This window comes from Phocoena phocoena, chromosome 15 (genome assembly GCF_963924675.1).
Source record: "Phocoena phocoena chromosome 15, mPhoPho1.1, whole genome shotgun sequence".
Lineage (NCBI taxonomy): Eukaryota > Metazoa > Chordata > Mammalia > Artiodactyla > Phocoenidae > Phocoena > Phocoena phocoena.
This window is the reverse complement of record NC_089233.1, coordinates 36,271,286-36,291,723: the sequence shown is the minus strand read 5'-3', so window position 1 is coordinate 36,291,723 and position 20,438 is coordinate 36,271,286. Positions and strand designations below refer to the sequence as shown.

Below are 20,438 nucleotides of genomic sequence, written 5' to 3'. Positions count from 1 at the left end.
TCAGGAAAACACAGTCTCCCCTGCAGGACTGGCTGCCCCGGCTGTGCCCCTGTCCTGCTTGTACATAGACATTTTTTATTTTTTTAAAAAAACCTTGTATCTTTTTGTAAGCTCCAATTATTTTAATTATACCAAAAAGTCATCTTTATGCATCCCGCCCCTTCCCCCTCTGATATCGCAACTATATTTTTTGTTCCATCTCCTCCCAGCCTTGCCTGGGCCACACTTAGCTCTTATCTAGTCAAGTCAAGAGAGCCTGGTGCCCTCTCCGAGCATCACACCCTATGGTATGTCTTCATGGCTACTCGGAAGAATGGGACTGTCCGCTGGGAGAAGATGCTCTGCTTGGACACCTTGTCTGCAGTTTCCTGATATTCTTGATAAGACTGCCATGTCAGCCTGCAGGACTCTCTCTTCTTTGAAATGGCTTCCTCAGGATTCCAATTCTAATCATTCGAGGCCCTTTGTCACTTTATTCGTGGTCTCCATCTCCCCAGCCATCTCCTCCTTCCCTGAGGTCTCTGCAAAGTGCCATTAGATTTCTCTTTCCCACCATCTTTCAGTCCAGACAATGGGCCTGTTCATCCCCGTTAGAACCCTCGGGGAAGTTGGGACCTCACTCCGCATCTCTCTATACTTCTCCCTATTGGGGTCTCTGGCTTGAGTTTCCCAAAGCCCCTCCTTCTTTATTCCTGGAAATTCCCACCTGCACAGTGACAGGCCAGGGGCTTTTGACACTGTGATTTCACTCCAGGGGCTGCACAACTGTGAGGGAGAAGGCAGAGGTGTGTGTCCCTGGCCATTCCCTTACACATCCCCTGGCCCACCCCATCCCCGGGCCCTGCCTGATGCTGGGAGGCCAAGGGGAAGGTGACCTGGGTCTCTCCTGTCCCTGTCACTGGTTACCAGACACTCTCTGATCTCCTATGCAGGAAGCAGGAGGTGTAGTAAGCCGCACAGGCTAGGCTCAGCCTGTGGAGTTTGAGTTTCAATTCCACTACTCGCTAGCCGGCTAACCCTGGGCAAGGTACTAAACCTTCCTAGGCCTGTTTCATCCACAAAATGAGGGTAATGGTTATATCTTCCTCAAAGGATCATTATGAGGATTAGATAATGCCCCCAAATGTTTAGAGGGACATTGAAGGATTCCGGGACCAGACTGACTGGTCAGATGTACCAGTTAGGAAGCTCCCATGGTGACAGGGTGAGGAAGACTGGACAGGCAGACCAGGTTGGAGGCTGTGAGAAGACCCAGGCCAGAAGTAAACACCTGCCTCAGGGGCAGCAGCAGCAGTGAGGCAGGGGCAGAGCTGAGAGCTGGGAAGCCACAGAATCTCGGGGCCTGGTGAGTAATGAAGAGGGAGCTGTGACTCGAGGGCTGCTGGTGTGGCAGTGGCTGATGGCTGTGCCTCTTGCCGGAAATGGAAACAAACAAGTGGAAGCTGGTGGTGATACGCCGGGAGGTGAGTTCAGTTTGAGACATGCTGGTTTGAGGTGTCAGCACAGCCCCACTGGAGACCCGCTGTGACTTCTCACACCAGAACTTCGGCAGAAAACTAGAGGACGGTGAGCAAAGCCGACCTGCCCTCTGAGCCTGAGGGGGGAACTGTATCCCTGACCTCCCAGTCTCAGGACTTCAGCTGTGCTGGGGTTTGTGTGCTTTGCCACCACTGTGCTTTTGGCTGTGCAGCTTCCCGAGGGGGGCTGTCCTGTATCTCTTTTCCTTAGTCTGAATTCTGCCCCTGCATGCAGCCTCCCCGCCCCCCAGCCAGTGACAGCTCCCTGGTCTGGGCTCCCCGGGCCCTGGACCCTGAGTGCCTGTAATTATGGGGACTGGGCCTGGGGCAGACAGTTGGGCATTCACTTGCTCTGACAGCTTCAGGTCTGGAAAGGTGCAGGTGATCACCCAGGGTAGGGCAGGGCAGGGGGAGCCCTGGGAACACCCGGGACCTGCAGTGAAGCTGAGGCTTCAGGGCTTGGGTCCGTCCTTGCTCCTCCTTGTGACTCCAGGAAGGAATGAGGGCATCAGGGCAGATGGTGGTGAACTGGAGAGAGTGGGGTGTGGAGAAGTGGGCAGCAGGCCGCGGCAGCAGAGAGGCCCATTCAGAGAGCCTGATGAATGTTCCTCAGCTTAGAGAAATGGCGGCCACCAGCAACCTTGGCAAGGACAAGGAGCTGGGGAGGAGGTGGAGATGCTGAGTGAAGATTCCTCTTTCCAGAAGTTGGTCAGGTGGCAGAGGGTGGTGGGGAGGGCTCTAGCAGAATGGTGGCCTCCTCTCTTTTGAAACACGACAGACATGGCACTTTGAGGGCTGCAAGTTCAGAGGGGGCAAACTCAGCCTCACCGAGAAGAGGCTGTGAGGGGGGTTCCTGTCATGGAAGGTGGGTTTGAGAGTCCAGTGGGAGGGCCAGGCCAGGGGAGGTGACCCCACCACCCACATGGAGAAGGCTGATGACAGCTACCGCTCAGGCTGTTCAGGGAAAGTGCTTTAACGCTGGGACGAGGGCTTGGGGCTCAAGGGAGACCCAGGACCAGATGGCAGCCACCCAGGGCTCCTGAAATGGATGGGACAAAAAGGCAAAGGGAACCAGAGCTCGTGGGCAGAGATAAGGCAGCCAGTTGGGGTGCCAGGATGGTCACATGGAATCATCAGGGTGGGGCCAGTCCCAGGCCAGGCTGCCTGCTGGGCTGAGAGGGAACCACTTACTGCTGCTCCAGAAATAAGGGCAGCCCTGCATTTGCGGGCTTTGTGTGGGAACAGGCAGGATAGGAACCCCAGAAGATGTAGAAATCCGGGGAAGCCTTCACAGGTTGCAACACTGACAGGGCTTCAAACCAGTCATGCTTACATTTTGAGGGGCAGAGACAACCCCTCCAACTGTAGTCTGGGTCCCTGATGCAAAGGAGGGAACAGACACGGGGGAGGGGGCTCCTCTTCCTCGGAAGCCAGGGGAGAAATCACCAATTGCTGGGTCGGGGCCTGGTGGGTCTGGAAGAGTCTGGGGACGGTTTCGGCGGGGTGGGGGTGGGGGGCAACGGGAGACACAGGATTTCGGCTCCGCCTGCTTGGACTCTCAGATCACCCCAGGAAGTATAAGGACGTTCGGGGTAGACGGCAGTCCTGGGTCCCCGCGGGTTGGGCCGTGAGAACTCCTCGGCCAGCCTGCACACTGAGAACGCAAAGAAAAACGACGCTCGGAAGCGAACACCGAATAGTGCCGCGCAGCCGCAGAGGAGGTGGGACACCTCGAGCCCCGCCCCATATGCTAATATGGCGCGCCACCGCCCCGCCCCGGCCCGGAGACCGGACGGGCCCAACGCCGCGGGGTTCGAGAGGCCGGCGGCGCCCGACAGCGCACCTGAGGAGGCCGAGGTGGGGCGGGGCGCAGAGGTCCAGGCCGGCAAGGCGACAACACAGTGCGTGGGCGTCAGCGGGCCGCTAGGGGGCGTCCCGGGGCCACGACGCCCCCTACCGGCGCTAAGTGGTATGGCCCGCAGGGGCGGGGCCCGGGTCATGTGACGCGGCCACGGCCGCCATTTTGTTCTGCGGTGCTGGTATTTAGAGCGCAGCGGCTGACGGCCGGGATCGCTTTCCCAGCCGCCTGATTGCTCGCTTGGTACAGCTCGGTGCTCGCAGTGCCCGGCCCGACCTCGCCCCCGCCTCACCGCAGACATGTCCGAGGCCAAGAGCGGCCCCGAGTACGCTTCCTTTTTCGCGGTCATGGGCGCCTCGGCCGCCATGGTCTTCAGCGGTGAGCGCCGTGGCAGGAGGGACCCGGGAGGCGGGGGGCTCGCGGGGCTCGTGCCTGCTGCTCTCCGGGGTTCGGCGTGTGACGTCACTCTGACGTAATTTCGAGCTGTTGGGGGTCCCGGGTCTCACGTGACTGCAGGCCTGGGCCGGGGCCTTGAGGGCTGCAGGGGGCCGTCGGGTGTCTGGAGGGCAGGGCATGCGGGCTAGGTCCCGGTGTGGGTCCCAGGGTCTCCCGGGGGTCCCCGGCTGGCCCGCGGCCAGCCGGTCGTGTCGGTGCGGGGGTGGGGCGGCGGCGCCGCTGCCATCTTAGCCCCTGGAGAGGCGGGAGCGAGGCTGGGGTGGGGGCTCGCGGTCCTGCGTCTGCTCCGCACCCGCCCCCCCCATCCTGCGGGCAGGTGTGACATCACACCTCAGAACGATCCCCCGACACAGGGCCGACTCTGTCCGTGGGCGGCGCAGGTGGGGAATCCGGCCCTGGCGCTCCCCGCCGTGGTCCACAGCCCTCGCCCTTGTGGCGGCCTGGCCCGTCGGCGGGGGTCAGGTGGGTCTGCACCTAGGCAGGTGCTTCCGGTTAGGGCTTGTCGGTGTTTCCCAATACCCCTGTAGGCGGTGTGGGTTGGTTAGAAAACCTGGGTTGAGAGGTTGGTCTTGAGAGCCGGCAGGGACCCAGAGGTGGGAGTGGAGTTGGGGGGGGGGGGGTCAGACAGGCCGAGGGTGCAGTATGGATGTCTGGGAGACAGGCCAGCCTCAGCACTGCGTTTGCAGACGCTTGTCTGGGTGAGCGAGGTAGCATGAAGCCTCAGTGTTGAGGGGATTGGTTTTTTTTCCATAGAAGGAAGTCTTCAATTCAGGCCTGAATGAATGAATGACCTTTCTCCCTTTCCCTGAGGCCTGGAATTGGGAGGGGCTGCCCTAGGAATGGAGAAGGGGCCTTGCAAGGTTTTTGATGGCACCTTGGTTTAGAAGTTGGGTCTTATCAGTCCTGGGGTGTAAAATTCAATGAAAATGGGCCCTTCTGGGAGAAGAGCACTTGGGCCCGGCCAGGAATGTGGAACCCAGGGAGGTGAGTCCTGACCCAGCTGCAGCCCCTGTGGACTGGTCTGGCCTGGTCTGGTCTAGGCCTTCTGAGGTAGGTCTGGTTTTGGGCTTTGATGACTCGCCCTGCCCCACCCTGTGTGGTGGACTGGAGAGGCTCCCTATGCAGGTATGTGGAGGGATTGAACTCTAAACACTCTCTGCTGACTATAAACACTAGTGGGGTGGGGGCTTGGGGCCTCCCTCTGCCCAGGCGGGCCTGCCTGCCCGTCACAAGCTGCTGAGTGGGCCCTGACCTTGCCATCATGTGTGAGTAAGGGGTCATTTGTGGTGGGAGAAGTGGCCTGTACTTCCCCTTTTGTCCTAAGCGACGCCTACTATTTCCACATCTTCCAGAGCTGCCTGCTCTCCCGTGCCTCCCAGCAGGCTGCTGTACCCCCTTTTCCCTCACCCTTTTCTGCTCTTTGCCTCCGGAATGCCTCCAGGGCCAGTGCCTGGCCACTTGTGGGTTGTTGATTGTCTGTCATTGACCATTCAGCAATTCTCCATTGAGCTACTACTATGTGCCAGGCACTGGGGGACATTGGTGAACAAAACAAGAACCCTGCTCATGTGGAACTTGAAATCTGGCAGAGTTTACACCCGAACCCTTTTTCCATATCCAGCTCCTGGCCTCCTTCTGGTCACCAGGTGCCTCTCTTCCTGTCCTTCTAGAACTTACTTGGTACTTTTGAATAGAGCCTGACCAGCAGGTCTTTGGAAGTTACTGAGACAGGGTATCACCGGTCCAGAGGTATTTTGCTTGCCCCAGGCTCCTGGGAATTGGGGCCACCCGTTCTGGTTGGCTCGTATGCAGCTTCACTCCTGCTCCCCTCCCTACATGGGGCTTACTATGGCCCTACAGTAGCTAGCTTCTTACTTGGTCAGTTGGGCCAGGCTCTGACGTAATTTCTTTCTCTAGAACCTTTCTCCAGGGCCTGTCTTCGTCTACTTCCTTGTGCATTCCTGAACAGTTTTCAGGCCTCAGGTGCTGCTGCTAGGGTGAGTGCAAGCTCTGTCCGCTGCTCCTGGCCCAGATTGCCACTGGCCTGCCTAGCACTTGGCTGACTGGGCTTCTTACAACTGAATGAAGTCCACTCCCTCTCCCAATCCCCATCACCCATTCCAGCTTCCCTTTTTTTCTTAACTTATGACCCAAGTCTTGTTTATTTTTTCTTCATCATGTCTTCCACGAAGCCGTCAGTTGCTCCTTTTCCATATCTTCTGTGACTTCCTCCCTACCAGTGAGCCACTGGTGTTTGGCGCTATGTTCACGGAACTGTGTCCTGATTCCTCTTTCTGTTCCCTGCTCCATCTGGAGCACCTTCAGGCTTGGACTCTGGAGCTGGCATCCAGGGTCTTCCCAGCCCAGCAGCCTGGGCCAGGCTGCTTTTCCCTCTTGATGGTCATCCTTGTTTCTTCCCTTTGTTCCTCTTGTGGCTTCCCCACCCCCAGGGGAAGCACAGCCACATGATCTCCATGCTGCACTCTACAGAGAAGGGCCCAGCTCACTTGCCAACTCTCACCCGCTCCAGCCTTGCAGCAGGGCTCACTGCCTGGGGCGCTGGCTTCCCTGTAATGGGGTCTCACCCAGTGCCACCTATCAGTCTGTGTCCTCGTCCTTGAGTAATGAGCCCTGGCGCTGGCCTGGTGTGGTGCTGGGCCCGTGGTAGGAGGCTGAAAAATGCACTGTTGCTCCACGAGCAGCTTGGTGAAGATTGGCACCTGAAGGCTGGATGTCAGGGGTGTGGAGGGGAAGCAGTGAAGGTCCTGCTGACCCCACCACTGCCTCCCTCCCTCGGCTCCCTATCTGGTGTCTCTGCTCTGTGTGGTCTGGAATCTTCTTCCTCTTGCCTCGCCTTTCTGTGACTACCTACTCACTATCAGCCCTCCACTCAGTTGTCACCTCCCTTGTGAAACCTTTCCCCAGACCTCCCCACTCTTCCTGGAACATGTTGCCATGCTTGGAGGGGCTGCGTCTATCTCTTCATCAGGCTCAGAGCCCTGGGAAGGCAGAGCCCCTCTGACCTCATCCCTGCTCTGCAATGAGCACAGATTAGTCATCTTTTGACAGCCCAAACAGGTGAGTCAAAGATGCACAGGGGGCTTCCCTGGTGGCACAGTGGTTGAGAGTCTGCCTGCCGATGCTGGGGACACGGGTTCGTGCCCCGGTCTGGGAAGATCCCACATACCGCGGAGCGGCTGAGCCTGCGCGTCCGGAGCCTGTGCTCCGCAACAGTGAGAGGCCCGCGTACCGCAAAAAAAAAAAAAAAAAAAAAAAAAGATGCACAGGAATGTCTGGGATTGTCCTGGCCCCTTCCACCTCTGACCCATGTCAGCATCTGCTCAAGCCGCACATTGGGAGCCTCGAGGGTGGCGACTGGAGTCAGGACAGCTGCCTGGGCCCCTGTGGTTCTCTGTTGTACTTGCAAACGTTTTTCCTAGGCTTGGAAGACAGGCCAGGATGAAGAGGGGCTTTCAGGAAGGCAGCCCACCCTGGGAAGAGGGAGGAGGGATAGTGGCAGGGGAGACAGGAGTCCTGCAGTGCCTAGAGCCTCCCCCCCACCCCAGTTACCAGAGGCCTCAGCACAAGCTAGGCTTCTCACAGGTCTGCAGGGGCCTTGGGGTTGGCCTGGGTGATGGCTTCACAGCCCACTGTCTTTCCTGTACCCTGTCCTCTCTTTGACTTGCCCTGTCTCTGGTTGTTCAGAGAGGATTCTCCCTGAACTAAAGGGTCCTGGCCTGCTCTGTGGCTGAGGGTGCTGAGAGCTGCCTTTTCTGGCAGAGCATTCAGCCTGTTGACAGACACACTAGCCCTTGCTGCAGCGTGTCCCTGGGCTGGGAGTTGTGGGAAGTGTGGTGGGCAGGGTGGGGAGTGGGCGAACCTCTGGCCTGAGAGGACGAGAATTGCCAGGCCAGCTTCCCCTGACCCTGCACTGCAGTGGCTCTTCCAGTGTGTTGTCTCTGCACTTAGTCCCAGGGCTTGTGGGCTGACTCGGGCTCAACATCTGGGCTGTTGACATAGCTTGTGCTTTTCCAGGCCTTTCCTGACGTGGGAGAGTGCCTGGTGGGACAAAAGGTGCCCAGAATCTGCAAGGCTTCTGTGCCCAGCTGCCTGTTTCCCCACGTGACAGGGCAGCCTGTCACAGCTCCCCCTTTTAGGTCTGAGGCTCCATGGAAGCATGGGATCTATGTAGCAGGCATGGGGAGTGCTGTTGAGCCTGGGTTGGGATTTCACAGGAAAGCAGGAGCCCATATGGGCCAGACAGCCATGAGGGTATCTGGTGGAGGAACCCATACCGTGGGTTCCTTGAGTGCCCAGCTGTGGCTGTTCCTCTGAAAGCCACCTGCTCCTGGCTGAGTGCCACTTTCGTCTTGCCCCTTGCCGGTGATAACTTGCGTTGGCCTTCGAGTATGCCAAAAGCTGCCCCCAGGGTCCTGGCCACAGGTGCTCTGGGCTCACCTCATCTTCTCCCCCTCAGCCCTGGGTGCTGCCTATGGCACAGCAAAGAGTGGCACCGGCATTGCAGCCATGTCTGTCATGCGGCCGGAGCTGATCATGAAGTCCATCATCCCGGTGGTCATGGCCGGTATCATCGCAATCTATGGCCTGGTGGTGGCAGTCCTCATTGCCAACTCCCTGAATGATGGCATCAGTCTCTACAGGTGAGGCCTGGGTTGCTCTCCCTACACCCTGCCTGGGGTAAAGCCACTGTGCGGAGCCAGGAGGGGTCCTGGGTGGATGGCTGGTGACCCATGCCTGCTGCCTTCCCTGGCTGTTGGCTAACATCCATCCTGTGTACTCTCTCCCCCAGGAGTTTCCTTCAACTGGGCGCTGGCCTGAGCGTGGGCCTGAGTGGGCTGGCAGCTGGCTTTGCCATCGGCATCGTGGGGGACGCCGGCGTGCGGGGCACTGCCCAGCAGCCCCGGCTATTCGTGGGCATGATTCTGATCCTCATCTTCGCCGAGGTGCTCGGCCTCTACGGTCTCATCGTCGCCCTCATCCTCTCCACAAAGTAGCCTCTCTGGGCCCACCAGCCACAGAATATGATGTAAAGACCACCCTCTCCTCATTCCAGAACGAACAGCCTGACACACACACGCACGGGGCAGCTGCCTGCCAGTAGTTGGTCTTGTAAATGCGCAGTGTCCTAGTGCCCATTGTCTGTTGCCCCCAGCCTTGCCCCTGCCCGCCCCGTGCCGTGGACATCTGGGCCCACCACTCCCGGTCCAGGCCCCTGACCAGTGAGGATGCAGGCCTCTGGCCGCCCCCCACCCATCTGCCCTAGAGTGCTCTGTGTATAAGGATGAATTAGAGTTGTCATTTTCTCTTCACTGGATGTTTATTTATAAAGATTTGACCTGTTCATACGTCTATGGAGCAGTCCTCTGTCTCCCAACTCTATAGTAATCTTAGGTAGACTGTTGCGTTGTGCGGTTACCGTTTGCCCTGAGACGTGTTGGATGGAACCACCTCCTGCCGCCCTGGCTGCCAGGGCCGTGGCGCAGTGTGTTGGGCCCACTGGGCCCTGGCGCCGAACCGTGTCCAATAAAGTTCTCGGATGTGACTAGATGCCTGGGTGTGGGTCGCTTGTTGGGTCCCGGGGCTCGCGGGTGGCGGGGCCGGGAGGGAGGGGCCGAGGGCCGGGCCACCCGGGAAGACGTCACCGCATCATTGTGTACTGCGCTGGTCACGTGGGTGCCCGGATCACGTGGGCACGCCTCAGCTGAGGGTCACGTGCGCCCGGCCAAGCTCTAGGCCGGAACTCGGCGCGGAATCCGGCGCCTGCCGCTTGGTTGGGCTCAGGATGCGCGGCGGGCAGGGCGCGGCGCGGGCCCCGGTGATCCAGTTCACCAACTGTCGCATCCTGCGGGGCCGGGCGCTGCTCAGGTGGGCGCGGGCCGGGGCCGGGGCCGGGGCTGCCCTGGTGGGCTCCGGGGCCGGTGATGCGAACCTCCGCCCCGCTCTGTGCGCAGGGAGGATCTGTGGGTGCGCGGGGGCCGCATTCTGGACCCAGAGAAGCTGTTCTTTGAGGAGCGGCGCGTGGCTGACGAGCAGAGGGACTGCGGGGGCTGCATCCTAGCGCCCGGCTTCATCGACGTGCAGATCAACGGTGGGGTCCGGAGCCCGCGGGGCGGGGACCCAGAGGAGGAGCTCTGAGCACCGTGTGATCCCTTCTTGTCTGTACTGCAGGTGGGTTTGGCGTTGACTTCTCTCAGGCCACAGAGGACGTGGGTTCGGGAGTCGCCCTGGTGGCCCGGAGGATCCTGCCGCACGGAGTCACCTCCTTCTGTCCCACGTTGGTCACCTCGCCACCGGAGGTTTATTGCAAGGTGAGGTCAGGCTCCCGGCCTCCAGTGAAGGAGGCCCCAGGAACACCCAGCCTCTTAATTTTCAAATCTGATCTCTTTCCCTCACGAACACCCCTTGGCCCTTGAGTCTGGCCTCACCTGCTGGCCTCCCTCCACCTGGGCTTGGGGGTCCCCTCCCCTGGGCTTTCTCATCCAGGTGTTCCTCCGCCTGGTGTGCCACTGCGGGTCTGACTGTCCCCATGGGCTTCCGCATTCGCTGCCTCAGCCACCTGCCATACGCCCTCCCCACCCTGCAGTCTGGCCGCCTCCAGGCACCTCCTTGACTAAGGCTGCTGGGGACTCTGTGATTGCCACATCCTTAGTTGATCATGCCCCACCACCGACCTGTGGTATGCGGTGCCAGTGGACAGCTCTCCAGGAAGAAGCTCCATCGTCTGCCCCAGGCTTCCTCTGCTGCTCCCGCATGCACCACCACACTTCTTTCTTATCTGCAAGTCTTGGGATTCAGTTGTCCACGGTCCATTTTTCTTTTAAGTTTTACTTTGTACGCAGGTTCTCCGGTTTTGCTCTTTGCCACGTTATGTTATTTGATCTTGTTTTCTCTGTTTGTATATTGTTCTGTTTCTCTGAATTTCTGAATTGTAGCTGGCACACAACATATGTGTTTGCTCCTTAGTATTTATCCCTTTCTTAAAAGTACAGGTATTCCTTTATTCGAGTACCATGGAGTCCTTGAGTTTGGGGAATTAACACGGTTTCCTTTTAGTCTACCTTTTATGTTCTAGTTTTGTAGTTTTTCTCCAGACCAGGATCCATCCCAGGATCCTGGATTGTGTTGCCTGCTGTGGGGTCCCCTTCTGGGTGTGTGCACGCAGACTCAGAGCCTGGAGCTGGGGGACGTTGGCTGTGGACCTGGGTTCGGTCCTGGCCCCCTGACTTTGTGTATCGTCTGGGAGACTCGGGACAACGTTATTTGTTTCTGAACCTCAGTTTTTTCAAGCCTTAAGTAAGAATAATAACGGAATGCATCTCTTAGGATTGGGCGCTCAGCACTATGCTTGGTTCATAGTATGCCCTTGGTAAATGTCAGCTATGGACATCTTTCCGGAAATTTCCCCGAATATCTCACGACAGAGTCAGATGTCAAAAACCAATCTCGTTTTCCTGCTGCAAACTGGCCCCTAGTTCTGTGTTTTCTCTTTCAGTCATCAGGCTGTAATTTCCCTGCCCAGGATCCAGGAACATGCCTACCCTCTTGCCCCCTCTTCTTTCTACTCCCCTCTCCTGGTCCCCAACAGTGAGGCTTAGTGACTCCTAACCCAGTCTCCCAACTGCTCTCCCAGCCCTGGGTCCTGCCAGAGTGGCCTTTCCTAGGTGTCAGGCTCCGCACAACACTCATGTTTCCCCCAACCTCCTGCAGGGTTGACCAACCCTCCTGAGCATTCCTTCCCCACCTGCATTTCAGCCATTCGAGGCAGCTCCCTCTTCTGCCCCCAAGCTCTCCGCGTGGAAGGCCTCTGCCTCTCTCTCTCCGTCCTGTGTAGCTCCTCTGCTGCGCGCTGCCCATGCCGTGCTGTCACCCGCTGCCCCTGATTTCAAGCAGCACCTTCGAGCATCATGATATGAACTGTGGGGCTTCTTCCATAGGGGAAGGAGTTTTGGGCCAGTAGGGCTTCTGTCTTACGTTTTCTTCCTGTCACTCTTCATAAATGCTTACAGGATGAAAGCCTTGGGAGGCATAGAGTAAACTGATTTATGGTGGAAATCATGGAGGGCTTTGAATATGAAAACTTTGATACCAGTATCACGTTAGAAACTAGAGAACTGTTCACTTGGATGTCCCCACACACGCCCCTCCCTTCGTTCTGCCCCATCTCCCTCCAGGGACGTTTCACAGTGGGCGGAAACAGATTGCTACTTTGTCAGAAGTTCTTCAGGTCCACTGAGACCACCTGCTCTTTTTCTGGGGTCTCCTCCTCCAGTCTTGCCCTTTCCTACCCTTCCAGGAGGAGGGTCTGAGCGCGTTGTTCTCTGCTTCAGGTCCATTGTCTGCTGAGTCAACATCAGGCACCTCCTCATGGTGGCAGCCAGGCCCTTTCCTCAGGCCCCACACGCCCCTCTACACTTTCACCTTTTCCACTGCTTTCCTGCCTTGAACGTGCCTCATTCCCTTCATCTCCAGACTGTTTTGTCTACTCAGTGCTTTCTAGCATTCCCTTTTAAAACTCTGTTCTAGAAGAATGCAGCCATTATTTCTTTTTTTAATTTTAATTTTTTAACCCTTTAGTGAACTTACGTGAATCACACGGCTTGTTAGGAAAGACAGCAGCCCTTTGTTCCCACCAGTTCCCACCTAGAGGTAATCACTTTCAACTCAGCTGACCCTTGGAATTTGCCCCCATATCTCTAGAAAATGTGCTAGTACTCCTGCTCAACTTTTTGGTTTAGGGCAGCGTAAATGTTGCTTTCCACCAGGAAAGATAAGAGTTAGCTTTCTGTTAGCCCTTTCAGGCCCATCTCCTGCCCTCCAGCCCCCCATTCTCCCCAGAGAGTCACACAAGTGACTTTGCCTCTGGTGTCTAGATCCGGGCACAGTGTGGCTGCGCCATCGGTGCCTGAGCTCTCCGGCCACCAAGCCCTGTTTCTGCCCCTTGCTCTGCCTGGACTGCGTGCCCTCCTCCTGCGTCAGCCCTGCTTCCTGGGCCTGCAGCTCAGCGAGGCCAGGCTGGTCATCCTGTCTAGGTCCAGACCCTTTGGTGTGCAGCCCGCTGTGTCCTAGCTGCTGTCTGACGGGGCCCTTGAGGGCCTTGGTGCCATGTACCTGCCCCCTGCTTGGGAGCTGTCTCCCCGCCTCTAGGTCCTCTCAGGCAGGGCAGGTTTGCATCCCTGAGCACCTGTCATTTCTTTCTTTTTTTTTTTTTTTTTTTTTTTTTTTGCGGTACGCGGGCCTCTCATTTTTGCGGCCTCTCCAGTTACTGAGCACAGGCTCCAGACGTGCAGGCTCAGCGGCCATGGCTCACGGGCCCAGCCGCTCGGCAGCATGTGGGATCTTCCCGGACCGGGACACGAACCCGTGTTCCCTGCATCGGCAGGCGGACTCTCAAACCACTGCGCCACCAGGGAAGCCCACCTGTCATTTCTTGATGTGCTGTGCTTTCCCGTGGTTGGGGCTTTCGACCATCTTCTAACACCTGAGGGAAGGCCAGCAGGGGCTGGGCTCTGAACTCTGACCTCTGACCTTGACTGGGCTGTGACCTCTGGGTGCTGGGCCGTGGGGGGCAGGGCTTTAACAGCTGGTTCCCCCCAGGTCCTTCCTCAGATCCCCGTGAAGAGTGGTGGTCCCCATGGGGCAGGGGTCCTCGGTGAGTGGCTGACCCCTCTCCCCACCCCTACCCTGGGAGGCTCCTTGGGGACCTGTTGGCAACCCCTTGCCTTCCAGATGCCCAACTGGGGAGGGAGGGCGGGCAGGCAAGAGGGGCCAGGGTGGGGGCTGCAGGGCAGGGGGCCTGCTGGAACCATCCCATCCCCTCCCCTCCCCCCAGGAGTGCACCTGGAGGGCCCATTCATCAGCCACGAGAAGCGGGGTGCACACCCCGAGGCCCACCTGCGTTCCTTTGAGGCCAACGCTTTCCAAGACTTGCTGGCCACCTATGGGGGCCTGGACAACGTCCGCATCGTGACACTGGCCCCCGAGTTGGGCCGCAGCCACGAGGTGATCAGGGCATTGACGGCCCTTGGCATCTGCGTGTCCCTAGGTAAGGGGGTGTGTCATCACCTTGGGGGCCAGCCCACCCGGAGTCCTGGGCTGGGTGCCGAGTCTGAGTCTGGGTCGCCACAGGGCACTCAGTAGCTGACCTGGGCACTGCGGAGGAAGCCGTGCAGAGCGGGGCCACCTTCATCACCCACCTCTTCAACGCCATGCTGCCTGTGAGTGCCACCCCAGCTCCTGGCGGGAGGGTGCAGGGGTCCTGCTGTTGCTCAGCGCCCCCCGCCTGCCCCTGCCCAGTTCCACCACCGTGACCCAGGCATCGTGGGGCTCCTGACCAGTGATCGGCTGCCCCTGGGCCGCCACATCTTCTACGGGATGATTGCTGACGGCATACACACCAACCCTGCCGCCCTGCGCATCGCCCACCGGGCCCACCCCGAGGGTGAGCGGCCATACAGGGTGGGAGCCAGTAGGAAGACCAGGCCGGGCAGCTCCTGAGGCCCCTTCCCCTTGCAGGGCTGGTGCTGGTCACTGATGCTGTCCCTGCCCTGGGCTTGGGCAATGGCCGTCACACGCTGGGGCAGCAGGAGGTGGAGGTGGATGGCCTGACAGCCTATGTGGCAGGTGAGTGACCCCTGTCCCGAAGACTGCCGGAGTGAGGATAGTCTCTCAGCCTCTCTGGTGGGATATAAGAACCTGGGTGTCCCCTGCCGACCCACTGGGCCCTCGGGTGGCCCAATGTGCCTGGTACCCTTGGCCTCCCCAGAACCTGCCCTTTCTGCTCTCAAGGCACCAACACACTGAGTGGCAGCATAGCCCCAATGGATACCTGCGTCCGGCATTTCCTGCAGGCCACAGGTTAGTGAGGCTGGGGTGCGTGTGCCGCATGTGTGTGTGCTGGGGCAGAGGCTACATCTGGGAGTAGCTGGAGGGAAGAGTGGGGGCCACCAGGGCCTGTCTGCATCTGGTGGGGTCCCCAGGGGATGGGCACTAGGAATGTGGCCAAGGTCCCGCCTGCAGGAGCTCATGGCAGAGGGAGAGGGCTGCGAGCAAGCGGATGGCTGGAACCCACAGTGACAGGCACTGAAGCCACGGCACCCGAGGGCAGGGCCTTGGCCTGGGGCCTGTGGGACTGCAGGATTGGCAGGTGCAGAGCTGTGGAGGGCAGTGGGGTGGGGGCAGCACTCCAGGCTCCAGGGTTGGGCTGCTCGGGGGCCTCTCAATGGGGTTGGCATGTTCTTGGGGAGGTGAGGAGGGTGTGTCTGGCAGAGGCTGTGGTGGGCCAGGCCCTGTGGGGCTCTTGGCAGTGCCTTGGGGCTGGGATGTCATGCAGGGTGCCATGTGGGGGTGGGGGGCACCGTGGTCCAAGGTGCTGTTTGGAGCCACAGGGAGACGAATTGGGAGGCACAGACAGCTGTTGGCTTGGCTTGGGGGGTGAAGCAGGGGATGGAGAGAATTGGGGTACCCAGCAGTATCCTCAGGTTGGGGGGAGGGGAGGGCCTCGTCACCCTGCTGCGGTCCTGGGGTGTGACCTTAGGATTTGGAGCTCTGGGGCTGGGGGGGGAACCCTGCTGGGTACCCTCTTCCTGCCACTCACCCATCCCAGCCCTGCAGGGACCTCACTGACAAAATGCTCTAGACCCAAATGTCTGCAGGCCCCTCCCCTTGGCTTCCAAGAAAAGCACCCCTCCAGAAAGGAGGACCCCAGGCATCATGAGGCCACCCAGAACTCGGTGCTCTGCCGCTGCGCCCCCACCCCCGGCCCTGCCTGCCCTGAAGTCAAATGGCAGAGCCAGCCAGAGGTTGGGGGTAGTCACCCATTTGTGCTCCCTGAGCAGGCTGCAGCGTGGAGTCTGCCCTGGAGGCTGCGTCCCTGCACCCTGCACAGCTGCTGGGCCTGGAGAAGCACAAGGGGACCCTGGACTTCGGGGCCGATGCAGGTCAGTGCCCAATGAGGGGCGGCCTGGGAGTTCTTGGGAGGCCTGGGACAGAGCCAGGGAGGCAGGTGGGCAGGAGGTGGGCTCTTCCCCTCACCTAGGTGGCTTTGCCTGGCCAGTGGCCTCGGTCCAGCCCCCCTTTCCCATCCGGTAGGCCAGGCCTTCTGGCATCTGAGACGGGCCAGGCAAGGGTCTGCGGGAACATTGTTGGCTGTTCTCTGCTGCCCGGAGTCTTGCTTCTGGGGCCTCAGTCTGTGATGGGCCGGGATGTCCTGCACAAGTCGTGTGCCGGGCCTTGGTTTCCTGCACCCGGGCCTTGGGGTGGGGACGGTGGCAGCCCTGCCCCTGCCTGCTTCTCACCACCCACCTCTGACCCAGACTTTGTGGTGCTCGATGACTCTCTCCACGTCCGGGCCACTTACATCTCGGGCGAGCTGGTGTGGCAGGCAGAAGAAGCCAGGCAGTGACTGAGGACCGCCGCTGGAGGGGATGCCCAACCCCAGCTGGACACTGTCGGCTGGGCCATCGAGGAACTGGTCTCCAGAGAGTGGTGGGGGCCTCCACCCGGAGGCGGCTGGCTTGGATAAACATGTGCCCCGTCGGGACTCGCCTGGTCTCTGAGTTTTTTGCTTCAAAGCGGGGCTTTTGCTGTTTCTGTCCTCACCTTGGTGGCTGTTGGTGGTTGTGCTTGGGGCTGGTGTTTGTGGCTCAGGGTTGGGAGTGGCCGGATTCCAGCTCCACCCTGCCCGTGGGGTTTATGGGACTCAGTGGGGGCAGCAGGTCCCCTCTCTGTTAGACAGATGTGTCTGAGGCCTGCAGACCCACAGGCAGATGAGCTAGCTGAAAATGAATGGAGGGCAGGAGGGGGAAGCCATGGACTACAGGCTGGAAATCCGGCAGGAAGGGGCTTGAGGAGTGATTGTTCGGCTTCAGCAGTTTGCCTGTGGGGCTGAGCTAAAGGGTAGGTGCACCTTGGAATGTTTAACAGGAAAGAATGGATCAATGGTCATGGAGACAAGTTAGGGAACAGGCTGGGAGGAGCCGAAGACAGGAGGGGCCTCGGGTGGGTACTGCAAAAGGTTTGGGAGGCTGGTGTGTGTGGGTGTCCTGTGGGTAGTTCTCTGCACCCCTGAGTTGGGTGGGCCAAGTGGAGGCCCAAGGCCACAGCGCTGGACCTGGACACGGCACCGGGCACTCCTCTCCAACCTTCAAGAGGAATCTGCACTGGCCTTGGGGCCCCTGGGCTGACCCCGGTCAACTTGCCCAACCAGAGTTTCCACTGCCTTGAGCCCTCAGGATAATTGAGGCTCCATTTCTTTTGGCTTCTTTTCCAAACAGCTCTACTTCCTGACCCAGCTCCTGAGTGGGTAAAATGATCCGCTTGTACCCTGGTGTTTACACAGCTGTGGGTGACCCTGCCTGGTGCTGGTAGGCAGCTTGGGGGTCCTCGGTGTGTATCCTGCACCCTGCCACTGTGTTTGTCCATTAGTGTCATCCTGCAGCCTCCGGTGTCCTCAGCCTTGGCAACAGTCCCCCCACACTGGGAGCACAGGCTCTTGGGCTCCCTGGGTAGGACAGCTTTTTTTTTTTAATCTCTGCATTTTAATTAATTTTACTTATTTTATTTTTGGCTGCACTGGGTCTTTGTTGCTGCATGCAGGCTTTTCTCTAGTTGGCGGCGAGTGGGGGTTACTCTTCTTTGCGGTGCGTGGGCTTCTCACTGCGGTGGCTTCTGTTGCGGAGCACGGGCTCTAGGCACACAGGCTCAGTAGTTGTGGCTCTCAGGGTCTAGAGCGCAGGCTCAGTAGTTGTGGCGCACGGGCTTAGTTGCTCCACAGCATGTGGGATCTTCCTGGACTAGGGCTCGAACCCGTGTCCCCTGCATTGGCAGGCAGATTCTTAACCACTGCACCACCAGGGAAGCCCAGTAGGACAGCTTTGAGGCAAGGAGAGTGGGCTGTAGGGGGCCTTGCTGGCTCTGAGGACAGCCACGACACAGGCGTTGGTGAGCCCCAGGTCTGGGGTTGTTGTCTTGACTTCCGCCCATTTGGGTCCCGCGGTGGGCACCCCTCTCCCCCTTTCACACAGGAGCAGCCCTTGGTGCAGGAGGTCACGGGGCACCATTGTACGTGGCCAGGCCACTGCCCCTCCTGCCTCTGCCTCAGAGCCACTAAAGGAAGTGTCTCCAGGCCCAAGGTGACAAAAACGGTTGTGGGTCCCAGCTGTGTTTGATGGTGAATAGGCTGGGAAGAACAACCACGTGATGCAGGCCTGAGGGATGGCCTGGGGTGGGGGCCACCTGCAGGAGCCCAATAGGGAGGAGCCTTTACAGTACCCACCAGTGCCAGGCCTCCTAGTGCTCTAGCGTGTACTAGTACTCCTTCCTTCTGTCCACAATCCAAAGGGGGTTCCTGTTTGTCATCCTTATTTCTCAGCTGGGGAAATGGGGGCACCAAGTCCCAGAGCTGGTGAGCACTGGGGTGGGGACATGGCCTGGCCTGCCCAGCTGCCGGGCCTCTGTTAACCCTGCTACCATGCTGCCTCTCTGGGTGGAGAATCACAGAGGGGCTAGTTGAGATGGTGGTCAGCAAGAGTGACACCAGGGAGAGTGGGAGCGAATGCTGGGCTGGAAGCGAAGGGAACTGCCCCACAAAGGCCCAGTGCACAGGCTTAGTGTGTTGTTGGAACACAGATGGATGCTAGGGCTGGAGGAGGAGGTGACCTGGGGGCTTTAGTGGAACCACAGCGTGGGGAGCTGGGCCTTGCAGTTGGCCTGGGAGTTTGGATTTTATTTGGGGTGTGGGGGCAGCCACTGGAGTTTGTTTTGTCAAATATATGTAACATTCACCATTTTAACCACTTTTAAATGCAAAGATCAGTGGCATTAAGTACATTCACATTGTTGTGCAACCATCCCCATCATCATCTCCAGATCTCCCCAAAGGGGAACTGCACCAAGGACACTCCCACTCCCACCCCAGCTCCCCCAGCCCTGCACCCACCTCGCTCGCTTTGGTTCTGAGTTTTGAGTCTGCTGGGGTTTATTTTTTTATTTTTTATTTTTTTGCAGTACGCGGGCCTCTCACTGTTGTGGTCTCTCCCGTTGCGGAGCACAGGCTCCGGACGCGCAGGCCCAGTGACCATGGCTCACGGGCCCAGCCGCTCCGCGTCATGTGGGATCTTCCCGGACCGGGGCACGAACCCATGTCCATCAGCAGGCGGACTCTCAACCACTGCGCCACCAGGGAAGCCCGAGGCTGCTGGGCTTTAAACACAAGGATGCCCTGGCATTTTAAGTGCTTCTTCTGGTTGCTGGGGGTGTGGGGGTAACAAGGAGACCCTGAGGGACTGGCTGTCGGGTGGCAGTGGGGCCAGAGACAAAGTACGGGGACAGGCTTGCTCTGGTGTGGGTGTGGACTGGGGGGGCGGGGGAGGTGACACCAGGTGTGTGCCTGAGTCACTGGTGGGTGCGGGCGACTTTCACTATTTGGAGAAGCTGGAGTGGGATCCGGGGAGGTGACCTGGGAGCTCCCAGCTTCTCTTTTCGTGGCTTGTTTGGGTGTGGGTGGGAGGACTCAAGGGCCCAGCGTTGGTAAGAGAGGCTCTGCAGGGAGGTGCTCGGCCCACGCGGCCGCCGCGTCGCGACTCCCCCTGGGTGGGGGCGGGGGACACCTGGCTGCGGAGGCTGGGTGCTGCGAGGCTTCCACTGGACGCTTCTGGACTGTGCCGAGCGCCTGCGGTTCGAGTTGGAGTCTCATCGCTGAGGGGTCCCTCTCGAAGCCTCGGGCTTGTCATCGGGATGACGGGCCTCCTAGGCCCCGAGCTCACCGGGCACCGTGGTGGGCCATTAATGCGCTCGGGGTCGCACGCTGATTCGTGCAGGGGTTCCGGGTGGTCCCGGCCGGAGAAGTCCGTTTGGGGGTTGGGGACCGACTTACGGGCCACGCCAGACTGGGCTGTGCCTGAGGGGCGGGTCGTCCACAATGAACCCGGTCCAACCCGCTACGCTGCGCGCCCAGGCTAAGAGGACATGCAGGTCCGGGAATGGGTGCGGCACCCGCCGACTCGCTCGCCCTGTGCGGGGCTCCTTCCTGTGGGCGGGCTTCTGGCTCTGGCCAATCTGGGCCGCCCTGCGGAGAGCCGCGCCTCCGCCGAGCAATAGGGGTGCGCGGAGCCCTCTGACCCAGTTTAAGGGCGGCCCAGCGCCCAGACCCGCCCGGCCCCGCCTCTTTGCGCCTGTTCCCTCTCTGTTCCATCGCCTGCCTGTAGAACCCCCTGCACCACAACCGTCTTTTCCATGCCCCTCTGCGCCACTCCCCCACCGTTAACAGCTTGGTGTGGTTCTTTACAACGTGACCCTGGACTTGTTTCCACCTTTATGTCTTTGTTTTACAGCCTGGGATTGCACTGTTTTGTTTTTGTTTTGGCCCGCTGTGTGGCTTGTGGGATCTTAGTTCCCTGATCAGGGATCAAATCGACGCCCTCTGCAGTGGAAGCGCAGAGTCTTAACCACTGGGCCGCCAGGGAGGTCCTATGCACTTTCAATACTGCTCTGCCATTCACTATTTTTTTTTAATTGAACAACGTGAAGTGGAGAGCTTCTCAGGTGGGGATGCGTGGATCTGTCTCACTGTTTTAACAAGGTGCCCAGTG

At 59.3% G+C, this 20,438-nt stretch overlaps 2 protein-coding genes across 3 annotated transcripts; both read left to right on the top strand.

Annotated features, from left to right (window-relative positions):
* The first annotated feature begins 3,671 nt into the window (after positions 1–3,671).
* Positions 3,672–9,393, top strand: ATP6V0C (ATPase H+ transporting V0 subunit c). Its single transcript, XM_065893086.1, has 3 exons — positions 3,672–3,753; positions 8,309–8,492; positions 8,642–9,393. Exons 1-3 carry the CDS (start codon positions 3,675–3,677, stop codon positions 8,844–8,846), a joined length of 468 nt encoding a protein of 155 aa, XP_065749158.1. The 5' UTR covers positions 3,672–3,674; the 3' UTR covers positions 8,847–9,393.
* Positions 9,394–9,562: 169 nt separating this feature from the next.
* Positions 9,563–16,390, top strand: AMDHD2 (amidohydrolase domain containing 2). Of its 2 annotated transcripts, XM_065892570.1 has the most exons (11): positions 9,563–9,717; positions 9,804–9,940; positions 10,021–10,160; positions 13,447–13,501; positions 13,682–13,894; positions 13,978–14,066; positions 14,146–14,290; positions 14,365–14,472; positions 14,638–14,706; positions 15,687–15,788; positions 16,164–16,390. In XM_065892570.1, exons 1-11 carry the CDS (start codon positions 9,635–9,637, stop codon positions 16,250–16,252), a joined length of 1,230 nt encoding a protein of 409 aa, XP_065748642.1. In that variant the 5' UTR covers positions 9,563–9,634; the 3' UTR covers positions 16,253–16,390. The 2 variants fall into 2 exon arrangements, with proteins under 2 accessions (XP_065748642.1, XP_065748643.1); XM_065892571.1 differs by lacking the exon at positions 14,638–14,706 and having other exon boundaries at positions 9,635–9,717; positions 16,164–16,252.
* Positions 16,391–20,438: the final 4,048 nt, after the last annotated feature.

Bases quoted from the DNA above. Each gene is read 5' to 3' on its own strand.
- ATP6V0C (XM_065893086.1), top strand. From the start codon at position 3,675: ATGTCCGAGGCCAAGAGCGGCCCCGAGTACGCTTCCTTTTTCGCGGTC. The intron at 3,754-8,308 runs GTGAGCGCCGTG...TCTCCCCCTCAG, and splicing joins GGCCGCCATGGTCTTCAGCG to CCCTGGGTGCTGCCTATGGC. The intron at 8,493-8,641 runs GTGAGGCCTGGG...TCTCTCCCCCAG, and splicing joins GATGGCATCAGTCTCTACAG to GAGTTTCCTTCAACTGGGCG.
- AMDHD2 (XM_065892570.1), top strand. From the start codon at position 9,635: ATGCGCGGCGGGCAGGGCGCGGCGCGGGCCCCGGTGATCCAGTTCACC. The intron at 9,718-9,803 runs GTGGGCGCGGGC...CTCTGTGCGCAG, and splicing joins CGGGGCCGGGCGCTGCTCAG to GGAGGATCTGTGGGTGCGCG. The intron at 13,895-13,977 runs GTAAGGGGGTGT...GGGTCGCCACAG, and splicing joins TGGCATCTGCGTGTCCCTAG to GGCACTCAGTAGCTGACCTG.